General features: G+C 42.8%; 1 protein-coding gene across 12 annotated transcripts in view; it reads right to left on the bottom strand.

Annotated features, from left to right (window-relative positions):
• ROBO2 (roundabout guidance receptor 2) overlaps positions 1-26,571 on the bottom strand; it is a 1,840,872-nt gene that overhangs the window by 53,504 nt on the left and 1,760,797 nt on the right. For all 12 annotated transcript variants that reach the window (XM_060234422.1, XM_060234419.1, XM_060234423.1 and 9 more), the window contains 2 exons: positions 24,779-24,935; positions 9,754-10,014 (listed from right to left, as the gene is read on the bottom strand). In XM_060234422.1, coding sequence (XP_060090405.1) covers positions 9,754-10,014; positions 24,779-24,935 — 418 coding nt within the window. The remainder of the gene's footprint in view (positions 1-9,753; positions 10,015-24,778; positions 24,936-26,571) is intronic.

Below are 26,571 nucleotides of genomic sequence, written 5' to 3'. Positions count from 1 at the left end.
TTTCGCGATGCAATCATCATCACCCTATACAAGAACAAAGGGGAAAAGTCAGACTGCTCCAACTACCGGGGGATAACCCTGCTCTCCTTCGCAGGCAAAATCCTTGCCAGAATACTCCTGAACAGACTGGTGCCCGCCATTGCAGAAGAACTCCTCCCAGAGAGCCAGTGCGGCTTCGGAGCTAACAGGAGCACCACCGACATGGTATTTGTTCTCAGGCAGCTCCAAGAGAAATGCAGGGAACAGAACAAGGCTCTGTATGTGACTTTTGTCGACCTTACCAAAGCTTTCGATACCGTTAGCAGGAAAGGCCTGTGGCAAATCTTGGAACGTTTAGGATGTCCCCCAAGGTTCCTCAGCATGATCATCCAGCTACACGAAGACCAGCGAGGCCAAGTCAGACACTGCAACGACCTCTCGGAGACCTTCCCAATAGGCACAGGTGTAAAGCAAGGCTGCGTTCTCGCGCCAACTCTCTTTACGATCTTCTTTAGCATGATGCTTCAAAGAGCCGCAGTAGATTTAGATGATGACGATGGTGTCTACATCCGCTATCGCACCGATGGCAGCCTGTTCAACCTGAGGCGACTAAAGGCCCACTCCAAGACAATGGAAAAACTCATCCGAGAGCTACTGTTTGCTGATGATGCTGCACTCGTCTCCCACTCGGTATCAGCTCTGCAGCATATGATGTCCTGCTTTGCAGAGGCTGCCAAGCTATTCGGCCTAGAAGTTAGTCTCAAGAAGACAGAAGTTCTCCACCAGCCCGCACCCCAGGAAGATTATCACCCTCCCTGCATCACTGTGGGTGAATCAGTTCTGAAGACAACCCAGCAGTTCAGCTACCTGGGGTGCATCATCTCCTCAGATGCTAAGATTGACAAGGAGATTGACAGCAGGCTGGCAAAGGCAAACCGTGCCTTTGGCTGACTGCACAAAAGAGTGTGGAGCAACAAGCATCTGAAAAAAGGCACAAAGATCAATGTTTACAAAGCGGTTGTGATGACAACCCTCATCTACGGCTCCGAATCGTGGGTTTTATACCGTCATCACCTGCGACTCCTCGAGCGCTTTCATCAGCGCTGCCTTCGCACCATCCTCAACATCCACTGGAGTGACTTTGTGACCAACACTGAAGTTCTCAAGCGGGCGGAGGTTACCAGCATCGAGGCACTGCTGTTGAAGACGCAGCTGCGCTGGGCAGGGCATATTTCTAGGATGGAAAACCACCGCCTTCCCAAGATTGCCCTGTATGGCGAACTCTCCACCGGCCATCGAAATAGAGGGGCACCAAAGAAGAGGTACAAGGACTCCTTGAAGAAATCCCTTGGCACCTGTCGCATCAACCATCGCCAGTGGTCTGACCTAGCCTCAGATTGCAAAGCATGGAGGCACACCATCCACCAGGCTGTCTCTTCTTTTGAGAACGCACGCATAGCTGGTCTTGAGGACAAAAGGAGATTGAGGAAGAATCGCACTGCTACAGCACCAACCCTAAATCAGACTTTTCCCTGCAGCCACTGTGGCCGGACCTGCCTGTCCCGCATTGGTCTTGTCAGCCACCAGCGAGCCTGCAGCAGACGTGGACTATTGCACCCTTCTTAAATCTTCGTTCGCGAAGCCAAGCCGAGAGAGATGTAGGTAGGTAGGTAACATATGTACCCCACATGACACAGTCAGTTGACAAAGTATAAAAGGAAAGTGTGAACTCAACAGTGAATGTACAAGGCAGAATTCCTGAGTGAAAATCACTATTGGGACCAGGAGTTCTAACCATGACCGCTGGACTTAAGGTTTACAGGATAGAAAGGAGATACCTATGTCATTATTGGGGTTATATTCTAAGGGCCCTCCAGGGCAACTTGTTTGCCACTGTAGAACAGGATGCTGGATTACATGGCCCATTGATGTGGTTCACCAGGGCTTTTCTAACAGTCTTCATTCCCCCCCTTCTTGTATGGATTCAAGCAAATTCTGGTTCTCCACAAATGATAGCACTCAAGTGAACCAGAGTTTATTTACTGCCTGCTAACTGGGAGTCTAAATACAAATTAATCCAAGTAATGCATCTCTGTTTGTGGAAGTAACAAACTCTGATTTACCTAGTCCTCTGAATGACTTTGTAGAGGGGAACCCAATTTTGGAATCATTAATCATATAAAGTAATCTCGAAGCCTATTCTTTATAAATGGCAGATTTCTTAGCTATGATCTAGCAAGGATGTTTTCAGAACAAACCTAAAATCCTAAAAGAAAAATGTTGTAGTCATTCTGAATGAAAACTTTGTTTCCTCATTAATATGGTAATGTTTTCTTTGCCTATGACCTTTCATAACTAATTATTGGGATGGGGATGAATATATATAGTATGTCACAGAAGTGAGTACACCCCCTCACATTTTGTAAATATTTAAGTCTATCTTTTCATGTGACAACACTGAAGAAATTACACTTGGCTACAATGTAAAGTAGTGAGTCTACAGCTTGTATAATAGTGTAAATGTGCTGTCCCCTCAAAATTACGCAACACACAGCCATTAATGTCTAAACTGCTGGCAACAAAAGGGAGTATACCCCTAAGTGATAATGTCCAAAGTAGCCATTTTCTCTCCCTGATGTCATGTGACTTGTTAGTGGTACACGGTATCAGGTGTGAAGGGGGAGCAGGTTATTGCTCTCACTCCCCCTACTGTTCACTGGAAGTTCCACATGGCACCTCATGGCAATGAACTCTCTGAAGATCTGAAAAAATGAATTGTTGCTCTACGTAAAGATGGCCTAAGCTATAAGAAGATTGCCAAGACCCTGAAACTGATGCATGCTGCATCAAATTGGTCTGCAGGGCTGTCGTCCCAGAAGAAAGCCTCTTCTAAAGATGATGCACAAGAAAGCCTATAAACGGTTTGCTGCAGACAAGCAGACTAAGGACATGGATTTCTGGAACCATGTCCTGTGGTCCGATGAGACCAAGATAAACTTATTTGGTTCAGATGGTGTCAAGCGTGTGTGGTGGCAACCATGTGAGGAGTACAAAGACAAGTGTGTCTTGCCTACAGTCAAGCATGGTGGTGGGAATGTCATGGTCTGGGGCTGCATGAATGCTGCCGGCACTGGGGAGCTACAGTTCATTGAGGGAACCATGAATGCCAACATATACTGTGACATACTGAAGCAGAGAATGATCCCCTCCCTTCAGAGACTGGGCCGCAGGGCAGTGTTCCAACATGATAACGACCCCAAGCACACCTCCAAAACGACCACTGCCTTGCTAAAGAAGCTGAGGGTAAAGGTGATGCACTGGCCAAACATGTCTCCAGACCTAAACCCTATTGAGCATCTGTGGGGCATCCTGAAATGGAAGGTGGAGGTGCGCAAGGTCTCTAACATCCACAAGCTACGTGACGTCATCATGGAGGAATGGAAGAGTACTCCAGTTGCAACCTGTGAAGCTCTGGTGAACTCTATGTCCAAGAGGGTTAAGGCAGTGCTGGAGAATAATGATGGCCACACAAAATATTGACACTTTGGGTCCCATTTGGACATTATCACTTAGGGGTGTACTCCTTTTTGTTGCCAGCAGTTTAGACATTAATGGCTGTGTGTTGCATAATTTTGAGGGGACAGCACATTTACACTGTTATACAAGCTGTAGACTCACTACTTTACATTGTAGCCAAGTGTCATTTCTTCAGTGTTGTCACATGAAAAGATATACTTAAATATTTACAAAATGAGAGGGGGTGTACTCACTTCTGTGACATACTGTATATTTGAACATTGCTGTAGTTACATAATATATTTCCAAAATCACCAAAGCATCAATTGTTTCAAACAGAATGCTTTTTATATGACATATTATACCATTAGAAATGGTTTGTTTTCATTACTTGAAGTTAAATTTTGGTAAAATATGTATTTCCCAAGAATGGCTTTTTGGGACATGAGAAGTGTCAGTAAATATGGTAAGCTAATTTCATTTTTTCATGGCTGGTCTAAAAGAGGTAATATGAATGATACATGCAATGTATCGGGCTCAGTTAAGATATAATGATGTTGAGGCACAGTTTGTTTGAGGTATTATATTGGGTGTATAATTCCTGATCTAAAAAGCATAGATTACATAATGAGATTCATGATGTTAACTGACATCAAAAGTTGCACCTGCAGTTTGTATGCCACCACAGGAAGCATAGCAGCTGCAATGTACAGGTTGAAAGCATGCCAGGGCATGCATCTGTGTCCTGCCTGGCACAATTATACATTTAACCTAGACCCAAATTAGCTGATGCTTGGGCTTCTGGCTTGTTATAAAAACAAGCTCTATCCCATTGAGGAAGTGGCCTAAGCACCCTATTGATTGGCTGCAGCTTGCAAACGGGGTTGGTGTATTGAAAAATATCCAAGGGAAACAGTTGGCTTTGGCATCAGCAGAGAATATGCTCAAGCTTCTTTGACCTATAATAACTCTTGCAATGTAAGTTTTGGCTTCTGTATGTTATGAAATATATCTACTTTTCTGCATTGGCATTATGCCACTCAGCCACTAGATCTACTTAACATTTTTTCTCCTTTCTTGTTTTGTTGAGGTTTATTCTTTTTAAACGACATCTTCAGATGATTGAAAGCCAGTGATTCTCTGTACTGTTCTGTGAGGCTGAGGAGTTTGATTTCAAGCCATGAACATATCTTTTTCATGGTTCTATTATGCTGGTAGTTCTATTCTTCTCTCACTGAGTACTAAGGAACTGTATTAAGAAACTTTCTGTTGTATATCATCTTGGGGCTCTTTCTTGTTGATTTACTCAAATGCAACAAAACAGGAAGATTATACTTGAAAACCCATCCAAGTTCCCAAGTATTTTCAACAAAGCAATAGGACATCAAGCTGAACTAAAACTTTTTTTAAATGCTTACATTTGCTCTTTACAAAAACATTATCCTATAGTGTCTGAGTCCATGCCTCAGTATTTTTGCTATAACACAGTAGTGCAACTACCCACTGAAATAAGTTCTCACATATACAGCTCAAAGTACTTAGACCAGGGGTCCTCAAACTTTTTAAATAGGGGGCCAGTTCACTGTCCCTCAGACTGTTGGAGGGCCAGACTGCCGTTACTGTACAAGGCCGCGGGCCGTCAGTTCTCCGTCTTCTGCATTTCTCTCCCTTCCCCACACCCCGACCTGGGAACTCACCTCACTTCGGTATCACCTCACACTCTGTCTCCGCCGCCTCAGCCCAGTGCCGGAAGTGTGCGTTGCTAACGCGAGTTTAGGTTGAACGTCACTTCCGGTCTGATTTTGCCATAACCCGGTGGGCCGCATAAACGTCCTCAGCGGGCCGCATCTGGCCCGCGGGCCGTAGTTTGAGGACCCCTGACTTAGACTTTAGGTGGGTTAGTTTACCAATCATATCAAACACACTCTATGTATGGAAATGTTTTTATGTATTTAATTTTAATATATTTGTAAATTGCTAATGTTTTTAAACTGTTGTTAGCCACCCTGAGCCTGTCGGGGGAGGGTGGGATATAAATCTGATAAATAAATGAATAAGCACTAACAGTGCCATCCTAATCAGAGTTATACCTTCCTAGGTCAGCTGACTTAATTGAACTGCTTAGGACAATACTGAAAATTATCTCAAGACAAGTGATTATGTTTTAAGAATTGCTAAACTGAGGTAGCATTAAAATTAACCAACATGTGTTTTAAATTTTGCATTAACAAATGGTCTTCAAATGGTCTTCAAATGGTCTTTTAAATGGTTTTAAACTTGGCTTTAACACCAATGTTAAGGGACGGTGGCTCAGTGGTAGAGCATCTGCTTGGGAAGCAGAAGGTCCCAGGTTCAATCCCTGGCATCTCCAAAAAAGGGTCCAGGCAAATAGGTGTGAAAAACCTCAGCTTGAGACCCTGGAGAGCCGTTGCCAGTCTGAGAAGACAATACTGACTTTGATGGACAAAAGGTCTGATTCAGTATAAGGCAGCTTCATATGTTCATATGTTCAATGTGGTGTAGTGGTTAAGAGTAGGAGTGTGCATTTGGCTCTAATGGAGCTGAAAAAATTGCTAAAAAATAGCTTATTGGTATTTGTTTTTTTGCTATTTTTTTGGCTAAATATACATTTAATTATATTTTTGGCTATCCAAAATAGCTGACCCTCAAAAATCTCCAAAAGTTTGGGAATTTTTTTGGGACTGCCATATAGTCAAAGTTAAAAGGTGTTTAAATGGATCATAGCTCATTTAAAAGCTTTACGGGTGAAGTTGTGGCTTGAAGAATGTGTTTAAAGGGACTGTGAGCCATTTAAATGCCTTCAGAGTGAATATTCACCTTGCAGAAGACGTTTAAAGGGACCGTGATCCCTTTAAACACTTTCTCCCTATCATTGAAAACAATGGAGGCTAGGGCATCTTCTTTGGGGGCTCAGAAAATTGGATCCCCTTGTCCAATTACTTGGGAATATTTTTTGATAGGAGGCACCAGCAACTATTCTACAAATCTGGTGCCTCAGCCTCAAAAAAACAGTGCCACCTGACCCCTGAATCAATTCCCCATTATAGCCTATGGGACCATTACAGTAAATGCCAGGAAAAATTGGGATTTCTGAAAAATCCAGAATCTAAATACCGGTATTGGAATTCAGGAATTTCAGAATATACTGATATTTTTCAAGTTCAATATACCCAAATCCTCCAAAACCTTTTTGTTTTGTTTTTTTGTACACCCCTAGTTAGGAATGGCAGACTGTAATCTGTAATCTAAGTTTGATTCCCCACTCCTCCACATGAAGCCTCCTGGGTGATCTTGGGCCAGTTATAGTTCTCTTTGAACTTTCTCAGCCCCACCTAACTCACAAGATGCCTTTTGTAGGGAGGGGAAGGGAATGAGACTATAAGCCTCTTTGAGACTCCTCAGAGTAGAGAAAAGTAGGGTATAAAAACTTTCTACTGTACTTCTAAATTTGGAAATCAGTTGACAAGCACGTGTTTTTTTTTTTTTTTTAAATGTGACAATCATGAAATTTTTGGCTGACATTTTTCCCCTTCCTGTGCACTCCAGCAAAGCAACCCCCCAAACCCCCTCCCCCCATTTTACTATCTGCAAATAGAAATACTTTGAAAATATTTTTATTTTTTTCCCCACACTTGGGAAAATGCATTCCAAAAGAAAGTTAACGATAGATAAAGTGTGTGTGTAATGTTTTGAGGCAGTAAAAATTTAATGGCAAATTGTAAATTGTATTGAATTGTATAACTGTTTTATTGTTCAACATTGCCATACCTTGTAAGCCGCCCTGAGCCTGCCTCGGCAGGGAGGGCGGGGTATAAATAAAATTTTATTATTATTATTATTAGGAGGATCTTTTTGTGAGCACTGGCAAAATCTTTTGGACCAATGTATATATGAGCACTACTATAAGCACATATGTTTCTGAATCACGAAAAGTTGAATTATACATTTTTAAAGATGGTGTTATTTTCACTGTTTAAAGTTCATTTAAAAAAAATGTTCCCCAAATGTTGTTTCTCCAGGCCATGAGGAATACATTGAATGCCTTTTTTCATGCAAGAAACTTGAGATTTTCTTGGACAAAGTAATTCACTAGACCCATTTTAATCCAGTTTTTTTTAACCAGGGCTTGGTATGAAACTGCCTCAGTTTCTCTATCACAACCTTTTCTAATAGTGTTGATTCTGAGACCTCACCATGGGTTTTGATATTTCAAACATTTTGCACCAGATATCAGTGATGGATGTCAAGAGTACTGCACTCTGATGGTGTTGCACCAATTTGTTATTTTAAGTGGCTTGACTCCTGTCACTTATTCTACAGTTTCTGCAATTTTCCATCTTGCCTCCCATACTATTTAATATCTATATGAAAGCATCAGAAGATATAGTGTTGTCATGGATAAGAGGATTTCAGGTGATCCTATGGATATTCTGGAACTGTAAATGGACAGGGCTAGTTTGAATAAGGCTCAATTCATTCAATGCTAAGGTTCTGCTGATTGTAAACAGATCCAGCTCACAGAACTTACTGACAATCCCTGGGCCAAGAGAAGCCAGGCTGAGGGCCACTAGGGAGCAGGCCTTCTCGGTGATAGCCCCTCGCTGGTGGAACGACCTTCCGGAGATGGTGCGAGCCCTGCGGGACTTGAACCAGTTCCGCAGGGCTTGCAAAACATGTCTCTTTCAGCTGGCCTTTGAGATGGAACCCGACTAATTTGATGAATGGACAACTAGTCATCTTGTGGATATCACGACTACAGCATTTAGCACCTATTTTATTATATATTTAACTTTTAAATAATTTTTACTATAACTGATATTTAAAATTGTTTATGTTGTTTTATGATTCATGGGATTCCCATGCCTGTCAGCCGCCCTGAGCCCGCCTCGGCGGGGAGGGCGGGATATAAAAATAAAATATTATTCTTATTATTATTATTAAACAGAGATAAACAAGGACTAGGAAGTCATCCTGTTCTTGTAAGGGTTACATTTCCCCTAAAGAAGCAGATCTGTACTTGTTCAGTTCTATGAGACTGGTTGGTTAAAATGGACATGCAAATGTCATCTGTGGGGCATATTATCAGTTATGTTCCTTCTCTGAAATGACAGCTATGGTTACACATTTATTCTATCAATTTTTAGTGCTCAATGATGTTTTCATTTTGAAATGCTATAAACTTCCACAGAAAGAAGGTACGGTATAGCCTGATTTAATCAGATCTTGGAAACTAAGCAGGGTTGGTACTTGGAAGGGAGACCACTTGTTTTGAACGACTCTTGTTGGGGTTGCCATAAATTGGCATTTGACACACACAAGCTTCCACAATAATATATTTTAAATAGATAAGTGATGGTATGTAACTGTGAAATCTGCTTATCCCTAGCTTTGTTTTCCAATGTATCTATTACTATGTTTCAAATGACCATTTAAAGATGATATATTAATAATCACGACTAGGGATTTTTTTTTGTAGACTAAGTCGAGCAGGAACTCATGTGCATATAAGGTCATACCCCCTGACATCACCATTGTTTCACACTGGACTTTTTTTTGAAGAAAAAGTCTAGGAAGGGCTCATTTGCATATCAGACCATACTCATTGATGCCAAGCCAGCTGCATTCCTGCATTCCTGTGTGTTCCTGCTCAAAAAAAGTCCTGATCATGATATTAGAGAACCAAGAATTTTTAGTACATATTTCAGAAACACCATTCTACTGTTTTAAGTGATTTTTACATGGAAAACAATGCTTCCAGAGCTCAATATTCTGGGCAGAACACTAATATAGATATCTAATATGAATCTTCCACAGACCAGATTTTTTAAAACACAAAGAAACTTGCTTAAATCAAATTATGGCTGCTTGACAGGTTCCTATACTATCCTATCCCTTCAGATGTGGTATTCTGTGGCTCATGCAAGCCACATTCACAATTACCATGAACAAAAATACCACACTTATTTCCTAGCTGGCATGAAAGCTGCACCTCCAGGAGGCTGGCAGTTTACTCATTCCTCCAACTGTGGCTGTATCAAGGTGGAGGAACCACCTGCCAACTACAAGCCCCACTTTCCTGAAACATGGGATAGCTGCTGTTCCATTAAATATTATTCCTTTCAAGGCAGTAAAATCCTTCTGTGCCAGGATATACAAAGGTAAAAGGTTTGGTATGTCCTATCCTAAATTTTATACTCTCATGGCTTCTGGTGATTTCATCTGTGTTTCCACATTTACCATGTTTGCTTTGCTATATCAAACTGATAAGCCCTTGTCAGTTCATCAAGGTGGGCTTGAAGCATAGGTTGCATCTCCTCACGTGGAGATGGTGTGAGTGTTGCAGTAGACTGTTGCCCAAAGGAGATTGCAGGGGAAGAGGCAACTCCTCGGACAGGAGGTGTAGGGACTCTGTCATCATCTTCTTCAAGCTCATCCTCCATTCCCTGATGCAGGTATGTCTGAACTGGTAAAGGTGGACACCAACCATCGCTGTCATACCTAAAATACAAATGGTTCAAGTTTAGGATCATGAATCTAGGCAATGGCATTCCAACAGTTATGAAATAGGGACAGTTAAAAATTAAATGACATGAATAAAGTACACCTGAACCAGTGCTATTTTTTCATTATTTTTCATACACAAACACACACACAAAGCAAAAAAGGGCCCAATCTACTACACAATGGTCAGATAAAATGTACTATTTCACATTCTGCAGAAGAGCAGCCAAAAGGCTAAATTACTTTGTTTTCTGTTGCTTTTAAGGCAATTAATTCAAACAATCACTAAAATCACATCTCACAGAGGTCTGGGAGGAGCAGAGCAGAGCAGCTCTGATAGCTGAGACAGCTGGAGAAATTGCTGAGAATTTCTGAGTTTTGAAGGACTACATTCTAAGGTTTGTGGGGCTGCCTAAAATTCTAAGGTGTGATAGCTGGGGAACTGCTCTTTGTTTGGTTGACTGCTCTTTGTTTGGTTGACTGCCTTAAGGGTGAAAGAGATTGAGAGTGATTGCTGCTGATTGAGAGTGATTGCTGAGGAGTGCCCTGCTCCACCTCTTTGCATTTTAAGCTGCGCCTTGCCAAAGGCTGAGCACATCTCACAGAGGTCTGGGAGGAGCAGAGCAGAGCAGCTCTGATAGCTGAGACAGCTGGAGAAATTGCTGAGAATTTCTGAGTTTTGAAGGACTACATTCTAAGGTTTGTGGGGCTGCCTAAAATTCTAAGGTGTGATAGCTGGGGAACTGCTCTTTGTTTGGTTGACTGCTCTTTGTTTGGTTGACTGCCTTAAGGGTGAAAGAGATTGAGAGTGATTGCTGCTGATTGAGAGTGATTGCTGAGGAGTGCCCTGCTCCACCTCTTTGCATTTTAAGCTGCGCCTTGCCAAAGGCGCGAGCCTTTGGCGCGAGCCGAAGGGCGAGAGCTAAAGGGCTCTTGGCCTGTGGCTCTTTGCCTAGGGGCTCTCTAAGGAGCAGGAACCCAGATCCCTGGCTTCCTTGTTCTCCAAATAAGGTAAGTTCCCAATAAGGTAAGTTTAGGTAAGTTGACCCGCCAGAAGGGGAGCCACTTAAACAGCATTTAAAGAGGACTGTATATTTTAATATATATATATATATATACAATGAAGATAGAATGCCAGCAGGGGGTTGGGGGCTTTCCAGTGTTTTGCACTGAGTGTCACATGTATGACTATCTGCCCAAAGGACAGAAGTCTTGGGTGTGTGCTCGATGCAAGGAGCTCCTGGTCCTCAGGGAACGAGTTCGTACCCTTGAGGCCGAGGTGACTGCCCTGGAGAAGCAGAGACGGTCAGTTAGGCACTTGGGGAAGACTCTCGGGGGCGTATTAGATGAGCCCCGCTCTGAACGTAGCAGCCCCGTTGCTGCCAGAGAGCGTGAGGGTCGAGAGGGAACAGGGCACCGTGCTGAGGATAAGGGGAATGCGCCCTCAGAAGGGACCTCTTCTTCGGTCGGTGAGCGGGAATCCTTTCGCGCCAAGGAACCATCCCTGAGCAGGGGGAGAGGGGGGGTATTGGTAGTTGGTGATTCGATCATTAGGCAAGTAGACAGCCGGGTGGCGAAACCGCGTACTGACCGTATGGTGACTTGCCTGCCTGGTGCGAAGGTAGCGGACATTACGCGTGTAGTAGATAGACTGATAGACAGTGCTGGGGAGGAGCCTGTGGTCGTGGTGCATGTTGGCACCAACGATGTGGGGAAATGCAGTCGTGAGGTCCTGGAGGAAAAATTTAGGCTGCTAGGCGGGAGACTTAAGGCCAGGACCTCCAAGGTAGCCTTCTCGGAAGTGCTACCTGTTCCACGTGCAGGGCAGGAGAGACAGGCACAAATTAGAAGTCTCAATGTGTGGATGAGACGATGGTGTAAGGAGGAAGGGTTTAAGTTTGTTAGGCACTGGGATGCTTTCTGGAACAAGCGGGAGCTGTACAAAAGAGACGGTCTCCACTTGTCCCCGGATGGAACCAGGCTGCTGGCGCTTAAAATCAAAAAGGTGGCAGAGCAGTTTTTAAACTAAATCTTGGGGGAAAGCCGACAGGAGATGAAATGTCTCTGGTTCGGGAGGACTCGTCTCAAAGAGATGAAGGGTTAGCTGCTATTTTTCTACCGGGTAACGGACCGGAGTTGTCCACTGTGAAGGTGACAAACAATATGGACTGTCTGCCAGTGTCTCGAGGCGGCAGGAGGAAGGTGGCGGGCCTAGCTCGCCTGGGAAATTATAGATGTTTGTATGCAAATGCTAGAAGTGTTCAAAGTAAAATTGGTGAATTGGAATGTTTAGTGCTGGGAGAAAACATAGACATTGTGGGAATTTCAGAAACTTGGTGGAATGAGGAGAATCAGTGGGACACGGTGATTCCTGGATATAAGCTATATCGGAAGGATAGGGAGGGAAGGGTTGGAGGTGGGGTGGCTCTGTATGTCAGAGAGGATATACGGTCCAGTAAGGCTGAGATCAGAGAATTAGATTCACTTTTAGAAATGCTTTGGGTTGAAATAGAGGGCCCAAAAGGAAATTTAACTATGGGAGTTTGTTATCGCCCACCAAATCAAAAGAGAGAGGACGATTATAATATGATGGAAGGCTTAAAGATAGCGGCTAAACGTAAAAACTGTGTTGTAATAGGTGATTTTAACTACCCGCAGATTGATTGGGTCAATATGTGTTCTGGTCGAGAGAAAGAGATTGAGTTTCTTGATGCTCTCAATGACTGTGCTATGGAGCAGATGGTCTCAGAACCTACCAGGGGTGGGGCGATCCTGGATTTGGTCATAAGTAATGCCCAAGACTTGGTGAGAGATGTAAAAGTGATTGCGCCGCTTGGGAGCAGTGACCATAATGTTATTGATTTCACCGTTTGTATAAATAGGGAGTTGTCCAAAAAGACCACCACAACCACGTTTAACTTTAAAAGGGGTAAATACACTGAGATGAGGAGGCATGTGAGGAAGAAACTGAAAGGAAAGGTACATACGGTCAAAACCCTTGAGAAAGCTTGGACGCTATTTAAAACTATAATCCTAGAAGCTCAGATAAAATACATACCACAAGTTAGGAAAGGCACAAACAGGCATAAGAAAAGGCCTGCGTGGTTAACAAACAAAGTAATGGAAGCTGTAAAAGGTAAGAAGGACTCCTTTAAGCGGTGGAAAACCAGTCCAAGTGAGATTAGTAAAAGGGAACACAGGCTGTGGCAAATCAAATGCAAGACTGTGATCAGGCAGGCAAAAAGGGACTATGAGGAGCATATTGCAAAAAACATAAAGACCAACAATAAAACTTTCTTCAAATATATTAGAAGTAGGAAACCAGCCAGGGAGGCAGTGGGGCCCTTGGATGACCATGGGGTAAAAGGATTACTGAAGGAGGATAGGGAAATGGCTGAAAAGCTAAATGAATTTTTTGCCTCCGTCTTCACTGTAGAAGACGAGAACTTTTTGCCCGCCCCAGAACCACTAATTTTGGAAGGGGTGTTGAAAGACCTGAGTCAGATTGAGGTGACAAATGAGGAGGTCCTACAACTGATAGACAAATTAAAAACTAATAAGTCACCGGGTCCGGATGGCATACATCCGAGAGTTCTGAAGGAACTCAAAGTTGAACTTGTGGATCTTCTAACAAAAATCTGTAATCTTTCATTGAAATCTGCCTCCATTCCTGAGGACTGGAAGGTAGCAAATGTCACCCCCATCTTTAAAAAAGGTTCCAGAGGAGATCCGGGAAACTACAGGCCAGTCAGTCTGACTTCAATACCGGGAAAGTTGGTAGAAACCATTATCAAGGACAGAATGAGTAGGCACATTGATGAACACGGGTTATTGAGGAAGACTCAGCATGGGTTCTGCAAGGGAAGATCTTGCCTCACTAACCTGTTGCATTTCTTTGAGGGGGTGAACAAACATGTGGACAAAGGAGACCCGATAGATGTTGTTTACCTTGACTTCCAGAAAGCTTTTGATAAAGTTCCTCATCAAAGGCTCCTTAGAAAGCTTGAGAATCATGGAGTAAAAGGACAGGTCCTCTTGTGGATCAAAAACTGGCTGAGTAATAGGAAGCAGAGAGTGAGTATAAATGGGCAGTCTTCGCAGTGGAGGACGGTAAGCAGTGGGGTGCCGCAGGGCTCGGTACTGGGTCCCATGCTTTTTAACTTGTTCATAAATGATTTAGAGTTCGGAGTGAGCAGTGAAGTGGCCAAGTTTGCGGATGACACTAAATTGTTCAGGGTGGTGAGAACCAGAGAGGATTGTGAGGAACTCCAAAGGGATCTGTTGAGGCTGGGTGAGTGGGCGTCAACGTGGCAGATGCGGTTCAATGTGGCCAAGTGCAAAGTAATGCACATTGGGGCTAAGAATCCCAGCTACAAATACAAGTTGATGGGGTGTGAACTGGCAGAGACTGATCAAGAGAGAGATCTTGGGGTCATGATAGATAACTCACTGAAAGTGTCAAGACAGTGTGCGTTTGCAATAAAAAAGGCCAATGCCATGCTGGGAATTATTAGGAAGGGAATTGAAAACAAATCAGCCAGTATCATAATGCCCCTGTATAAATCGATGGTGCGGTCTCATTTGGAGTACTGTGTGCAGTTCTGGTCGCCGCACCTCAAAAAGGATATTATAGCTTTAGAGAAGGTGCAGAGAAGGGCAACTAGAATGATTAAAGGGCTGGAGCACTTTCCCTATGAAGAAAGGTTGAAACGCTTGGGACTCTTTAGCTTGGAGAAACGTCGACTGCGGGGTGACATGATAGAGGTTTACAAGATAATGCATGGAATGGAGAAAGTAGAGAAAGAAGTACTTTTCTCCCTTTCTCACAATACAAGAACTCGTGGGCATTCGATGAAATTGCTGAGCAGACAGGTTAAGACGGATAAAAGGAAGTACTTCTTCACCCAAAGGGTGATTAACATGTGGAATTCACTGCCACAGGAGGTGGTGGCGGCCACAAGTATAGCCACCTTCAAGAGGGGTTTAGATAAAAATATGGAGCACAGGTCCATCAGTGGCTATTAGCCACAGTGTATGGAGCACAGGTCCATCAGTGGCTATTAGCCACAGTGTATGTGTGTATATAACATTTTTTGCCACTGTGTGACACAGAGTGTTGGACTTGATGGGCCGTTGGCCTGATCCAACATGGCTTCTCTTATGTTCTTATGTTCTTAAATGTTGGTCTGTGGAAAAAATGATGCTAGTAATTGATAAATTTGATTGGGTAATCAGAAACAAAGGCACTGAAGAACAAGGGATTGACATATAAATTTAACAGTTACTAGCATCAAGACAAATTTCCATGCAAGTTGCACTGAATTAATAAGACTCACATCTAAGTAAATAATGTGAGTGGTTGTAAAGTGGTTGAGCCGCTCTGAGACTCTTCGGAGTGGAGGGCGGGATATAAATCCAATCCAATATCTTCTAAAGTGAGAGACAGGTAAGCAAGGTAGAATTCTAGCGTGAAATCAATTTACTTTCTCTAGTACCACAGAAATCTGGCATGGCACAGTTTCCAGTTGGTCCAGTAATTAAAGTAAGCATGCCCAAGAAAATACTGTCAGTAAGTAAATACAGGCCAAAACAGCCATTATAGATAGTAATTTTTTTTAAAAGTACACAACTACTTAAAATGTTAATTTGTTGGAGGCTATACTTCAGAAGAAGCTAATTTCTATGACTAGTGGCTAAGATAAAATGTCTATAGGAAGATATGCGTTCTATCCACATTGTTCATGTCAACTAGATGTATTAATATTAATATTAACAACTGATAAATGCCTGTGAACTGCTATGGATGGAAAATGATGGAAGACTCTAGTACTTCACGTTCAAATTACTGTCATTTTTCCCCACACACTTCATTTTCTCTTTACTTTGAAGAGCCTTTAAAGTTGGCTTCTGTAGATTTTATCTTCTTCTAGCTTGTAATGAAAAACCATAAATAGACGGAAACACAGGGTAGCCTTAATGCCTCCAGCTGTGTTTTGGTCCTGTTGTGTATAGGAAGTGGAAGCCAACAAGAACGCCCTGCATTACTATGTGGTGAAATGCACAGTGCTGATGACCTTCCTTTCTCTCATCTCAGATGTACTGGAGCTAGAGGAAGATCTAAGCTAAAAAGAACTAAATAGGATTACAGAGGAATTACTCATACATGTACAGAACTAAACAGGACTACAGCAGAATTATCCACACTCATGTGGACACTCCACAGGAACTTCAACAAGACAGTTTCTGTCTTCTACCCAAAATATAGAAACCCAGAACATCCTGTTCTTTCAGCATAGGCATTTTAGGGGTGTCTTCATACTCCTTTTGCAGACACTATGCCATCAATGCCACCAGAACAAAGTTTGAGTCCAGTGACACTTTTAAGATCAATGAGTCCAGTGACACTTTTAAGATCAATTAAGTTTAATTCTGGGTATAAGCTTCAGTGCGTATGCACACAAAAGCTCATACTGTGAATTAAACTTTTTTGGTCTTAAAGGTACTACTGGACTGAAACATTGTTCCATTGCTTCAGATCAGCATGGCTACCCACCTTACGAATGCCCCATTACGTTAGCCACACCACAGAGTTCCTGAGAAAACCATTATCTGTTGACAATCTTCTAGGTAACACTATTTTGGCCACCATGGATGCTGAGTCTCCATACACCAACATCCTCCATAAAGACGATCTACAAGCCTTTAGGAACACCATCTATGATAACACCACAGCGAACCTATTACCAAGCTCTGCTAGTTTGTCCTCAACTGCAGCTATTTCAGATTTGGTGATGATTTATTCCTTCAGATCAATGGCAAAGCCATGGGCACCCATATGGCATGATAACGTGTCAACATTTTCATGGCTGACCTGGAACAGTGTTTTCTCAGCTCCATTCATCTTGTAGTTGAGATTTATTGACAACATTTTGTCATCTTGACACATTGAGAAATTTCACCAGACATACAGCAACTTCCACCCCACCATCAGCCTGACCATTAATCAGTCCACTCAAGAAATATGAGTGGAAGGGACGTGGCTCAATGGTAGAGTACCTGCTTGGCAGCAGAAGGTCCTAGGTTTAAACCCTGGCATCTTCAGTTAAAAGGACCACGCAGTAGGTGGTATGAAACAACTCCGCCTAAGATTTGGAAGAGATGCTACTAGTCTGAGTAGACAATACTGAACTTGATGGTCCAATGGTTTGATAAAGTATAAAGGCAGCTTCATTTGTACAAATAAATTTTCTAGACACTACTGTACAAATAAAAATCACCTTATACCGGAAACCTACTGATAACCAAACATGTCTACATGCCTCCAGTCATGATCTTAAACATACCAAACAATCTACTGCTTACAACCAAGCTCGGTGCTACTGTTGCATCTATTTTGATCTCTCTGATAGAGATTCTCATCTACAGGACCTACAACAGACATTTTTGGAATTACAATACTTACATGATGTAGTAAGGAAATGTATCAACAAAGCCAAATGATACCAAGGGATAACCCACTACAAGACTGCCCCTTCCACTTTCTATATCAGACAAAAAGGTCAGTCCCTACACAAAAGAATAAATGGACATTTAAGTATTCTGGGAAATGCCATTGCTTACTAAGAATGCCAGCCCTCAAATGGAGAAGCTCCAAAGGGAGGTTACAACACAAGATTACTGGAATTCATTAATAAATTCAGAACAATGGAACTCCCCCCCCCGGGCTGAATAGGGACATAAGATTCTTTCTCTACATATGCTAATTTTCTGCCCCTAAGCATTTATCCCCTGCTCTAATCAAGCTTATTACATTTTGCATTGTGCCTTTACATCCTGACTCCCTTCAATGCAACACCCCTCCCACCTTGTAACTTGGATATAAGGGCCCAGGGATCTCAATTCCTACTTTTATCTACTGAGGGAAAATTTGACTTTCAAAAACGTATACCTGAAAAAACTTGTTAGCATCTAAGCTGCTACTGGATTTAACTCTTGCTCTTCTACTGCAGACCAATATGATTACCTTCTTGAATCTAGATCCACAATAGTTTAGCTGAGCCCCAAATGTTCATTAAGCTGATATATAATATAGCACATTTATTGTCATATACTGATAACACAAATAATTGCTCCTCTGTTATTCTTATATCAAATTAAACCTGTAATAAACTTGCAAAGCTTGACCCCTTCTATATACACTGTGATTTTTTTTTCTTATGAAGGGTCTGGCTTTTCAAGTTTCGTTTTCATCTTGTAAAGATGTACTTTGGGAAAACTGCAACCATTATCAACATGACATTATAAATAACTGGGAAGTGTGATTTGAAAGACAAACGCAGTAAAAGCTAAGCCTGAGTTGTGTGAAACTTGAAAATATGCTGTCATCATCACTGATTGCTTAGCTTTAAATAACCAGAGTTGTCTTGGTGACAAACATAATTCTCCAAACCAAATAACAGATACTGTACACAACTGAGAAGCCAAGACCTGTGTCACAAAGGTTTCTCTGCAGATAATGAATCAATTTATCTGTCTTATTTATCAATGCAGTGTCTTAGAAATATATGGGGTTATTTGTTATTGCTCAATTATCTTAGCTGAACAGCAATACATTAAGGTGCAGATTTCAGTTTATTGTGAGGGTGTTTTTAATCAGAAACCATTTGAACTAAATTTTCTATTCTTTCTTTATATAAGGGCACAATTCTGAAGCAGGCAAAAGCTTCTCTTAAAAAACTTTTCATGGGTTTTTACTAGCAAAGTAGTTCTGGGTTTGTAACCCATCAAATAGAACTGCAAAAGGAGCAGGTTCAAAACACTTTTTCTCATGCTGAATTGGACAAACTATTGCATCTTCAATATTTGTGGATGAACATGGATGAATTTCTTATAGTCATGGCAGTGAGGAGAAGTATACATGCACACCAAAGCTTATACACAGAATGAAACTCTGCCGGTCTTAAAGGTACCACTAGACTCAAACTTTGTACTGTCTATCATGATATCATCATGACTGAGAAGGGAGAAGTTGCAAGTAGCAATATGTCTCCCTCATAAACTAATGTGTCACCCAAGTACAAAAAGAATTTTAAAATGTAATATTATAGATATAAACTGGTAAAGAACTTGCAAACCGCCTTGAGGAAAATTTAATGCTTTACACTGTGAACCACGAGGGCAGGACTGTTTTTTGTAGCAGGAACTCATTTGCATAATAGGCCACACACCCCTGATTTAGCCAATCTTCCAAGAGCTTACAGGACTCTTACTACAGGGCCTACTCTAAGCTCCAGCAGGATTGGCTACATCAGGGGTGTGTGGCCTAATATGCAAAGGAGTTCCTACTACAAGAAAAGCCTTGAGGTAAGGTTTGGGAAAGTCTGGTCCATACCTCATTTCACTGATATAGCTCAATTTTGTGAAACAAAAAGAATCAACACCCACCCCAGCCCTGCTCATGGATAAATAGGCCCAAATCATGACTGCTTTTAGATAGATATATTCTCTCACGCAGAGATATCAAATCCTTCTCTTACCTTGCACTGTCTGTGTTTCTCCTCTTTTAAAAAAGAAAGGGAGGGGGACTGTAGCCTCTCTTCTGCAAAGCAGACAACTGGAAGGAGAAGGAATGGAATGTAGGAAGAGAATCTCTGGCTCTTTGGCTGCTTCTATCCATGGCATGGCACCCCTTTCATTTTTCAGAGAATATCAGCAAAGCCTATGAATCTTTTCTTGATGATGCCATTTATTCATATATTTATAGCCCACTCTTCTCTCCCATGGGAATCCAAAGCAGCTTACATCTTTATTCTTTCTTCAACTATTTAACCCTCACAACCACCCTTTGAGGTAGGTTAGATTGAGAGTCACTGATGCAATAGCGCTCAGTATGCTGCTATGCAGCGCTTTTTTGTAGCAGGAACTCCTTTGCGTATTCGACCACATATGCCTGATGTAGCGTGTATGTGGACCAAAGTGAAGACTATTATGGGTGTTCCTGCCTGGCTCATTGGAACTATAAGGACTGAGCTTGGGGACTCAAGAACAATGAGCAGCAGAATCCAAATACTTGCTGCCCTGCTCCAATCACTGGCCTCTTGCTGGTTTGAATGATCCAATGGCATACTATCATGGGAACCTTGAAGTATATACCTGGGACCTGTTTTGTTCAACATCTTTATCAATGATTTAGATGAAGGAATAGAGGGAATGCTTATTAAATTTGCAGATGATACTAAATTGGGAGGGGTTGCAAACACAGAAGACAGGATACAGGATGACCTTGACAGGCTGGAAAACTGGGCTAAAATCAATAAAATGAATTTTAACAGGGATAAATGTAAAGTTCTGCATTTAGGTAGGAAAAATCCAATGCATGGTTATAGGATGGGGGAGACTTGTCTTAGCAGTAGCATGTGCAAAAAGGATCTAAGGGTCTTAGTGGATCACACGCTGAACATGAGTCAACAGTGTGATGCGGTGGCTAAAAAGGCAAATTCAATTTTGGGCTGTATCAACAGAAGTATAGTGTCCAGATCATGTAACTTTACTCTGCTCTGGTAAGACCTCACCTGGAGTATTGTGTTCAGTTTTGGGCACCACATTTTAAGAAGGATATAGACAAACTGCAACTGGTCCAGAGGAGGGCGACGAAGATGGTGAAGAGTCTGGAGACCAAGTTCTATAAGGAAAGGCTGAAGGAGCTGGGCATGTTTAGCCTGGAGAGGAGCCGGCTGAGAGGTGATATGATCACCATCTTCAAGTACTTGAAGCGCTGTCATATAGAGGATAGTGTGGAATTGTTTTCTGTGGCCCCAGAAGGTAGGACCCGAACCAATGGGTTGAAATTAAATCAAAAGAGTTTCTGGCTCAACATTAGGAAGAACTTCTTGACCATTAGAGTGATTCCTCAGTGGAACAGGCTTCCTCAGGTGGTGGTGGGCTCTCCTTCCTTGGAGGTTTTTAAACAGAGGCTAGATGGCCATCTGACAGCAACGATCCTGTGAATTTAGGGGGATATGTTTGTGAGTTTCCTGCATTGTGCAGGGGGTTGGACTAGATGACCTTAGAGGTCCCTTCCAACTCTATGATTCTATATAAGTTGGCCCCGTTCCTCAGTCTTAGAGTGCAGCCCTATACTATGCTATACTGAAATAAAGAGCTGTGATCACTACCACCTTGCCTCTTCCTTGCATTGAACCCACTATATTATAGTGGCGACGAGGATGGGATCTGGATGAGCCAACCAGCACCACCCAGTGCACCGAGCTCCAGTGCCACTGAGCTACAGGACCACGTCTATCTGGTTCCGGTGGTCAGCCATGTTCTAGCTTCACTGGCGGGGACTAAGATTTTTGGCAAGTTGGACGTGGCCCAGGCTTACCAGCAGCTGCCGGTAGACAATGCCACAGCTGAGGCCCAAACAATCGTGACACACAGGGGTGCTTTCTGAGTCAAGTGCCTCCAGTTCAGGGTCAGTGTGGCCCCAGGGATTTTCCAGAACTTAGTGGACTCTCTTTGAAAAGGCATCCCTGTGGTCCAGCCGTTCTTAGATGATGTGCTGATTGCCGCCGCAACGGAAGAGGAGTTCACCTTCCACCTCTGCGCTGTGTTCCAGCACTTTGACTCAGCCGGCCTGAAGGTCAAGCTAGAAAAGTGCCTCCTGGGGGGTCCCAAAAATTGACTTTCTGGGGTATACAGTGGATGCTAGTGGCATCCACCCCACACAGGACAAGATCAGGGCCATTTGTGACACATCGGCCCCCACCAACAAGGCAGAGCTGCAGGCATTTCTCAGCCCCTTGAACTTCTACCATGCCTTCCTTCCTCACAAGTCAGCTGTTGCCAAGCCGCTACTCTGCCTGTTAGACAAGAGGGCTACTTGGGTTTGGGGCCACCAGGAAGACACCACTTTCCAGCTAGTAAAGGAACTTTTAACTTCCAACAGCTTGCTGGCGCACTTTGACAAGTGACTGCCCATTGTGTTGGCTTGTGATCCATCTCCAAATGAGGTGGGGGTGGTCCTGGCTCATGTGCTAACAGATGGCCGCGAGGTCCCAATGGATTATGCGCAGATAGATAAGGAGGGTCTGGCCATAGTGGCGGGGGTCATAAAGTTCCATGATTACCTCTACAGCCAGTCCTTCACCATCCTTGCAGACCATAAACCCTTGCTTGGCCTCTTTGCCCCAGATGTTGTTGCCACAAGTTGTGTGGTGGTCCATCATCCTTGTGGAGTACCAGTATGCCCTCCAGTACCACCCAGGGAAAGTGACAGGCCACATGGACACCATGAGCCACCTGCCGCTGCCATTGGGGGACCGGAACTCTGCTCCAGCGCACCAGATTCTGTTTATAGAGTCCCTCCTGGACTACCCAGTACACGTAAAGGACATTGCCCACTTATCTGCCAAGGGCAAGAACCTCTTCCAAGTTTTGGACTGGGTGTGGAGGGGAGTTTTAAGACTTTTGCGCCTGAAACTTGATTAAGTACATTAGATCAGCCCCTTTCCACTCAGTCACAAACGGTCAAGTCTAAAGGATGGTGTGGACAACAAAGGAATCACTTCACCTCATCATCCAAGGGGACTGGGAGGCCCGCCTTGCTGAGTTCCTACTGGCCCAGCATGCTATACCCGGCACTGCCACCGGCCATAGCCCAGTGGAGCTCTTAATGGGCCAGCGGTTGTCCACCCTCCTGGACCAGTTGTACCTGGACCAAGCCCTAGACTTGTAGGAGATGCCAAAGGTGCTCCGGGTGCCCTGAGGTTTTGATACGAGGGACAGGGTAAGAACTTTGGAGGCAGCCCAAATTGGATCCTGGCCAGGATAGCCTGGGTGTTGGAGTCGGTCATGCAGGAGGTGACCACAGTTGATGGGTCCACCTTTAGGTGGCACATCAACCAGTTACGGTCTCATGTGACACCCACCGGGGGTCGAGATCGAGAATGACAGAGCCAACAACCAGCCAGCCGCTCCAGCTCCCCTGCCGACAAAGCAGGCCGAATCAGAGGTTCCAGCTTCCACCCTCTGAGCCAAGCCGGTGTCCAATGAGGACTCAGCACCCCCGGCCGAAACTCCAGCATTGCCAGCCCCTTTGCTCACTGTGCCAGAAGTGGTGACCACTCCCCAGCCCACTCTGGCGCTCAGGTGGTCTACACTGGAGAACTGCCCTAAGGATCTATGTCTGCTGAAGCTTTAAACTAGGGAGAGAGGGATGTTGTGTATGTGGACCAAAGTGAAGACTATTATGGGTGTTCCTGACTGGCTCATTGGAGCCATAAGGATTGAGCTTGGGGACTCGGGAACAATGGGCAGCAGGATCCAAATACCTGCTATCCTGCTCCAATCACTGGCCCTTTGCTGGTTTGAATGATCCAATGGCGTGCTAGCATGGGAACCTTGAAGTGTATATAAGTTGGCCCTGTTGGCCCAGTTCCTCAGTCTTAGAGTGCAGCCCTATACTATACTGCACTGATATAAAGAGCTATGATCACTACCACCTCACCTCTTCCTTGCATTGAACCCACTATATTATATAGCCAGTCCTCCAAGTTCTTACAGGGCTCTTAATACAAGACCTACTGTAAGTTCCTGGAGGACTGGCTACAGCAGGGCTGTGTGGCCTAATATTCAAAGGAGTCCCTGATACAAAAAAAATCCTACTGCCATGACAAAATAGGGAGTCAAATCTGGGCATTCCAGATCTTACTCCAAGTACTGCACCGTGAATGTGGTGGGCTTCCTCCGGGAAGGATTAAGCAAATGCTTCTGGATCGGCTGCTCACCATCTTGTGTTGTGGTTACAGAGCTATTATGGTGTAGTGATGCAGTGGTTAGGGTTAGATTAGAATTTAGGAGAATCAGAAAGAAATCTTCACTTTATCATGAGGCTCATGGGGGGGGGGGGCTTGGGCCAGTCACCATCACAGCCTGACCTACTTCCATAGGGCTGTTTCTTCTTGGAGAATCAGGAATGATTTTGCAAAAAACCCTGATGCTCTCTCTACTGTACAGTAAGCTTGCAAGGCTTCTACCACCTCAAACTCTGAGATACACAGTACAGGATCTGGTGATGTCATGGAACTGGACTTTGTGATGTCCTATTGATTAGCAATGGCAGCATTTCCACATGAATAACACATTATTTATGAACACATGTAACCACATTTATGTGGCTTTGAAGAGACAAGCTGCTCACCTTTGTACTTTTTTTAAAAAGGGTATTAATATATATGAACTTATTATTAGAAACAGTGTGTGTGTGTATGTGTGTGTAAATGGGAACCTGAAATTCTACTTTGGCCACCAAATGAGAAGGGAGCACTCACTGGAGAAAATCCTGATGCTGGGAAAGACTGAAGGCAAAAGAAGGGGACAGGAAAAGGTGAGATGGCTGGACAGCATTACTTATGTAACGAACACAAATTTGAGCTGACTTCAGGGGATGGTGGAAGACAGGAGGGCCTGGCGTGACATTGTCCGTGGGGTCACAAAGAGATGGACTCGACTGTGCGACTGAACTACAACGATTATAAAACACTTTCTTATGTTATAATTGTATCATACTATGCATAGTAAACTGATCTGCTGATAGGCCCTGAGTCCATGAGCGCAACACATTCCAGTGCATAAATGCCAAACCTGTGCTGAAATGTCAGAAACAGATTAGTCCCTGATAACATGTATGACATAGCTTGTACAACATAGCTGGGAATTACTGAATTCCAAATTGCATCCAAAGAGAAAAACAAAACATTACCCTGCTTCTTGCTGATCCACCCCATAGTGTTCTAGCTCTGTGCCTGGAAGAGGCTGTATTGGAGGGGGTGGGAGAGGGATGTTGGCCCAGTTAGAGCCATTATTTTTCTGTGGCTTTGAAGTATTTTTGTTTTTCTTTTTCTTTCCTCCTTTCCCACCTGAAATCAAGAAATATTATAAAAGTACGAAGAACAAAGTTGGTTATTTTCATTTCCTGAAAGAGCGCTGATTCCAGATGGCATGCTCAAAAAAGAAAGAAGAGAGAAGAGTATTTTTATCTTAGCAACATCAGCAGTAACGTGTTATAGTTGTCACAGGGTTATAAATAATAATAGGTTGGAATGGAATGAAAATAGTCTGTATAATTGCCCAGAATTACTTCTTTTTATTTCACACACGTCATATAGCCTAGTCACAATGAAGCATAAGCTGAATAAAAGTTAAAATGTACTTGCTGGATCAAAACTATATTTATTGATTTATTCATGTCTGCTTTAAGCCTCCATGCAACCATTGTTGGAAAAAGTAATAGACTGCAAAAAATTCTTTAAAATGCCAGATCTTAGTTTATTCATAATAATATTTTGCATAATTTTTTCTCTGTGTATGTGCATGGAAAAGAGTTATTAAGCACACAACCAAAAACTTTACTTTTTTGAATTTTGATGTCTCTTGTTTCTTGAACAAGGACAAAAGTAATAGTTAAAATGTCAATTATTAATGTAAGTGGTTTCTCACTAGAACAGTATTAAGATATTCCATTGAAAAAGTACTGATACGCTTTCCTTTGTGATATTGTAAGCACATATAATTTAGTGAATTATTCTAAAAAATGTCTTGCAGACAACTTGAAGAGGACAGGGCAAACAAGCAAGGAGACTAGCAAGGACTAAAGAAACAAGACATTCCATGAAAATTGACCAAAATACTGTTTGTTTGTTTTTTGGGGAGGGGGGGTGCTCAGAGAAAGCAACTGGAGATAGCTTGAAGGGATGCTGTTGGTGAGAGAACTGGTGAAAATCCCCCCCCTCCCCAGTTCAATGGGATCCAAGCCAAGAAATGGTAAAATATAGGAGAATCTAAAGGATAATTCCGATACACAGTGTGAGAATCATGCTATGAAGTGCAGGCCAAGGAAGAAAGAAGCAAATAGGGGCAGAGTTGTAAGCAATCATATAGGGGAACATCTGAGTAGGAAAGAGGAACAAAGAGATGCCAGTGGTCTTGAGTGGTAAGAGATATAGGAAAAGAAGCAAAACAGAACAAAAAGGAACCAGTATAGAAAAAGCAAGGGTGTTAATTAAAGTGACTCTAGATCAGATGTTTAAAATATATTAGTAGCATCATTTTTAAAATATATTAGTAGCATCATGTTTAAAATATATTAGTAGCATCATTTTGTGCAATACAATTTAACACAAACAATTAGTTTGCAATTACTTCTAATGCTGGTTGAGCTAATTCCCAACAATGTGGTGTCATTACATTATGGCATGCAGTGTAATACCTATAATTTATTGTTTGTATACAGCTTTGCAACTTTTTAACCAGCCACTGTTATAAGAACACTTTTCTTTCAATTCCAGTATATTACAACGGGTAGATTTCTTAATAAACAATCAAAATATCAGGAAGCTTCACAGGAGTTGGGAATGTGTGGTAATAGTAATACAGCAAAAATATTAACCTCATCATGAAGCTTCACAGAGAAAGCTAGTGGTCTAAAAAGAAGATTGATTTATGAATAAAATCAGCATTGTGCCAGAACAGTGTGGATGTTACACAATATGATTT

Source organism: Heteronotia binoei, chromosome 3 (assembly GCF_032191835.1).
Source record: "Heteronotia binoei isolate CCM8104 ecotype False Entrance Well chromosome 3, APGP_CSIRO_Hbin_v1, whole genome shotgun sequence".
Classification (NCBI taxonomy): Eukaryota; Metazoa; Chordata; class Lepidosauria; order Squamata; family Gekkonidae; genus Heteronotia; species Heteronotia binoei.
Note: the sequence above shows the minus strand (reverse complement) of the source record. Positions and strands in the feature narration are given on the sequence as shown.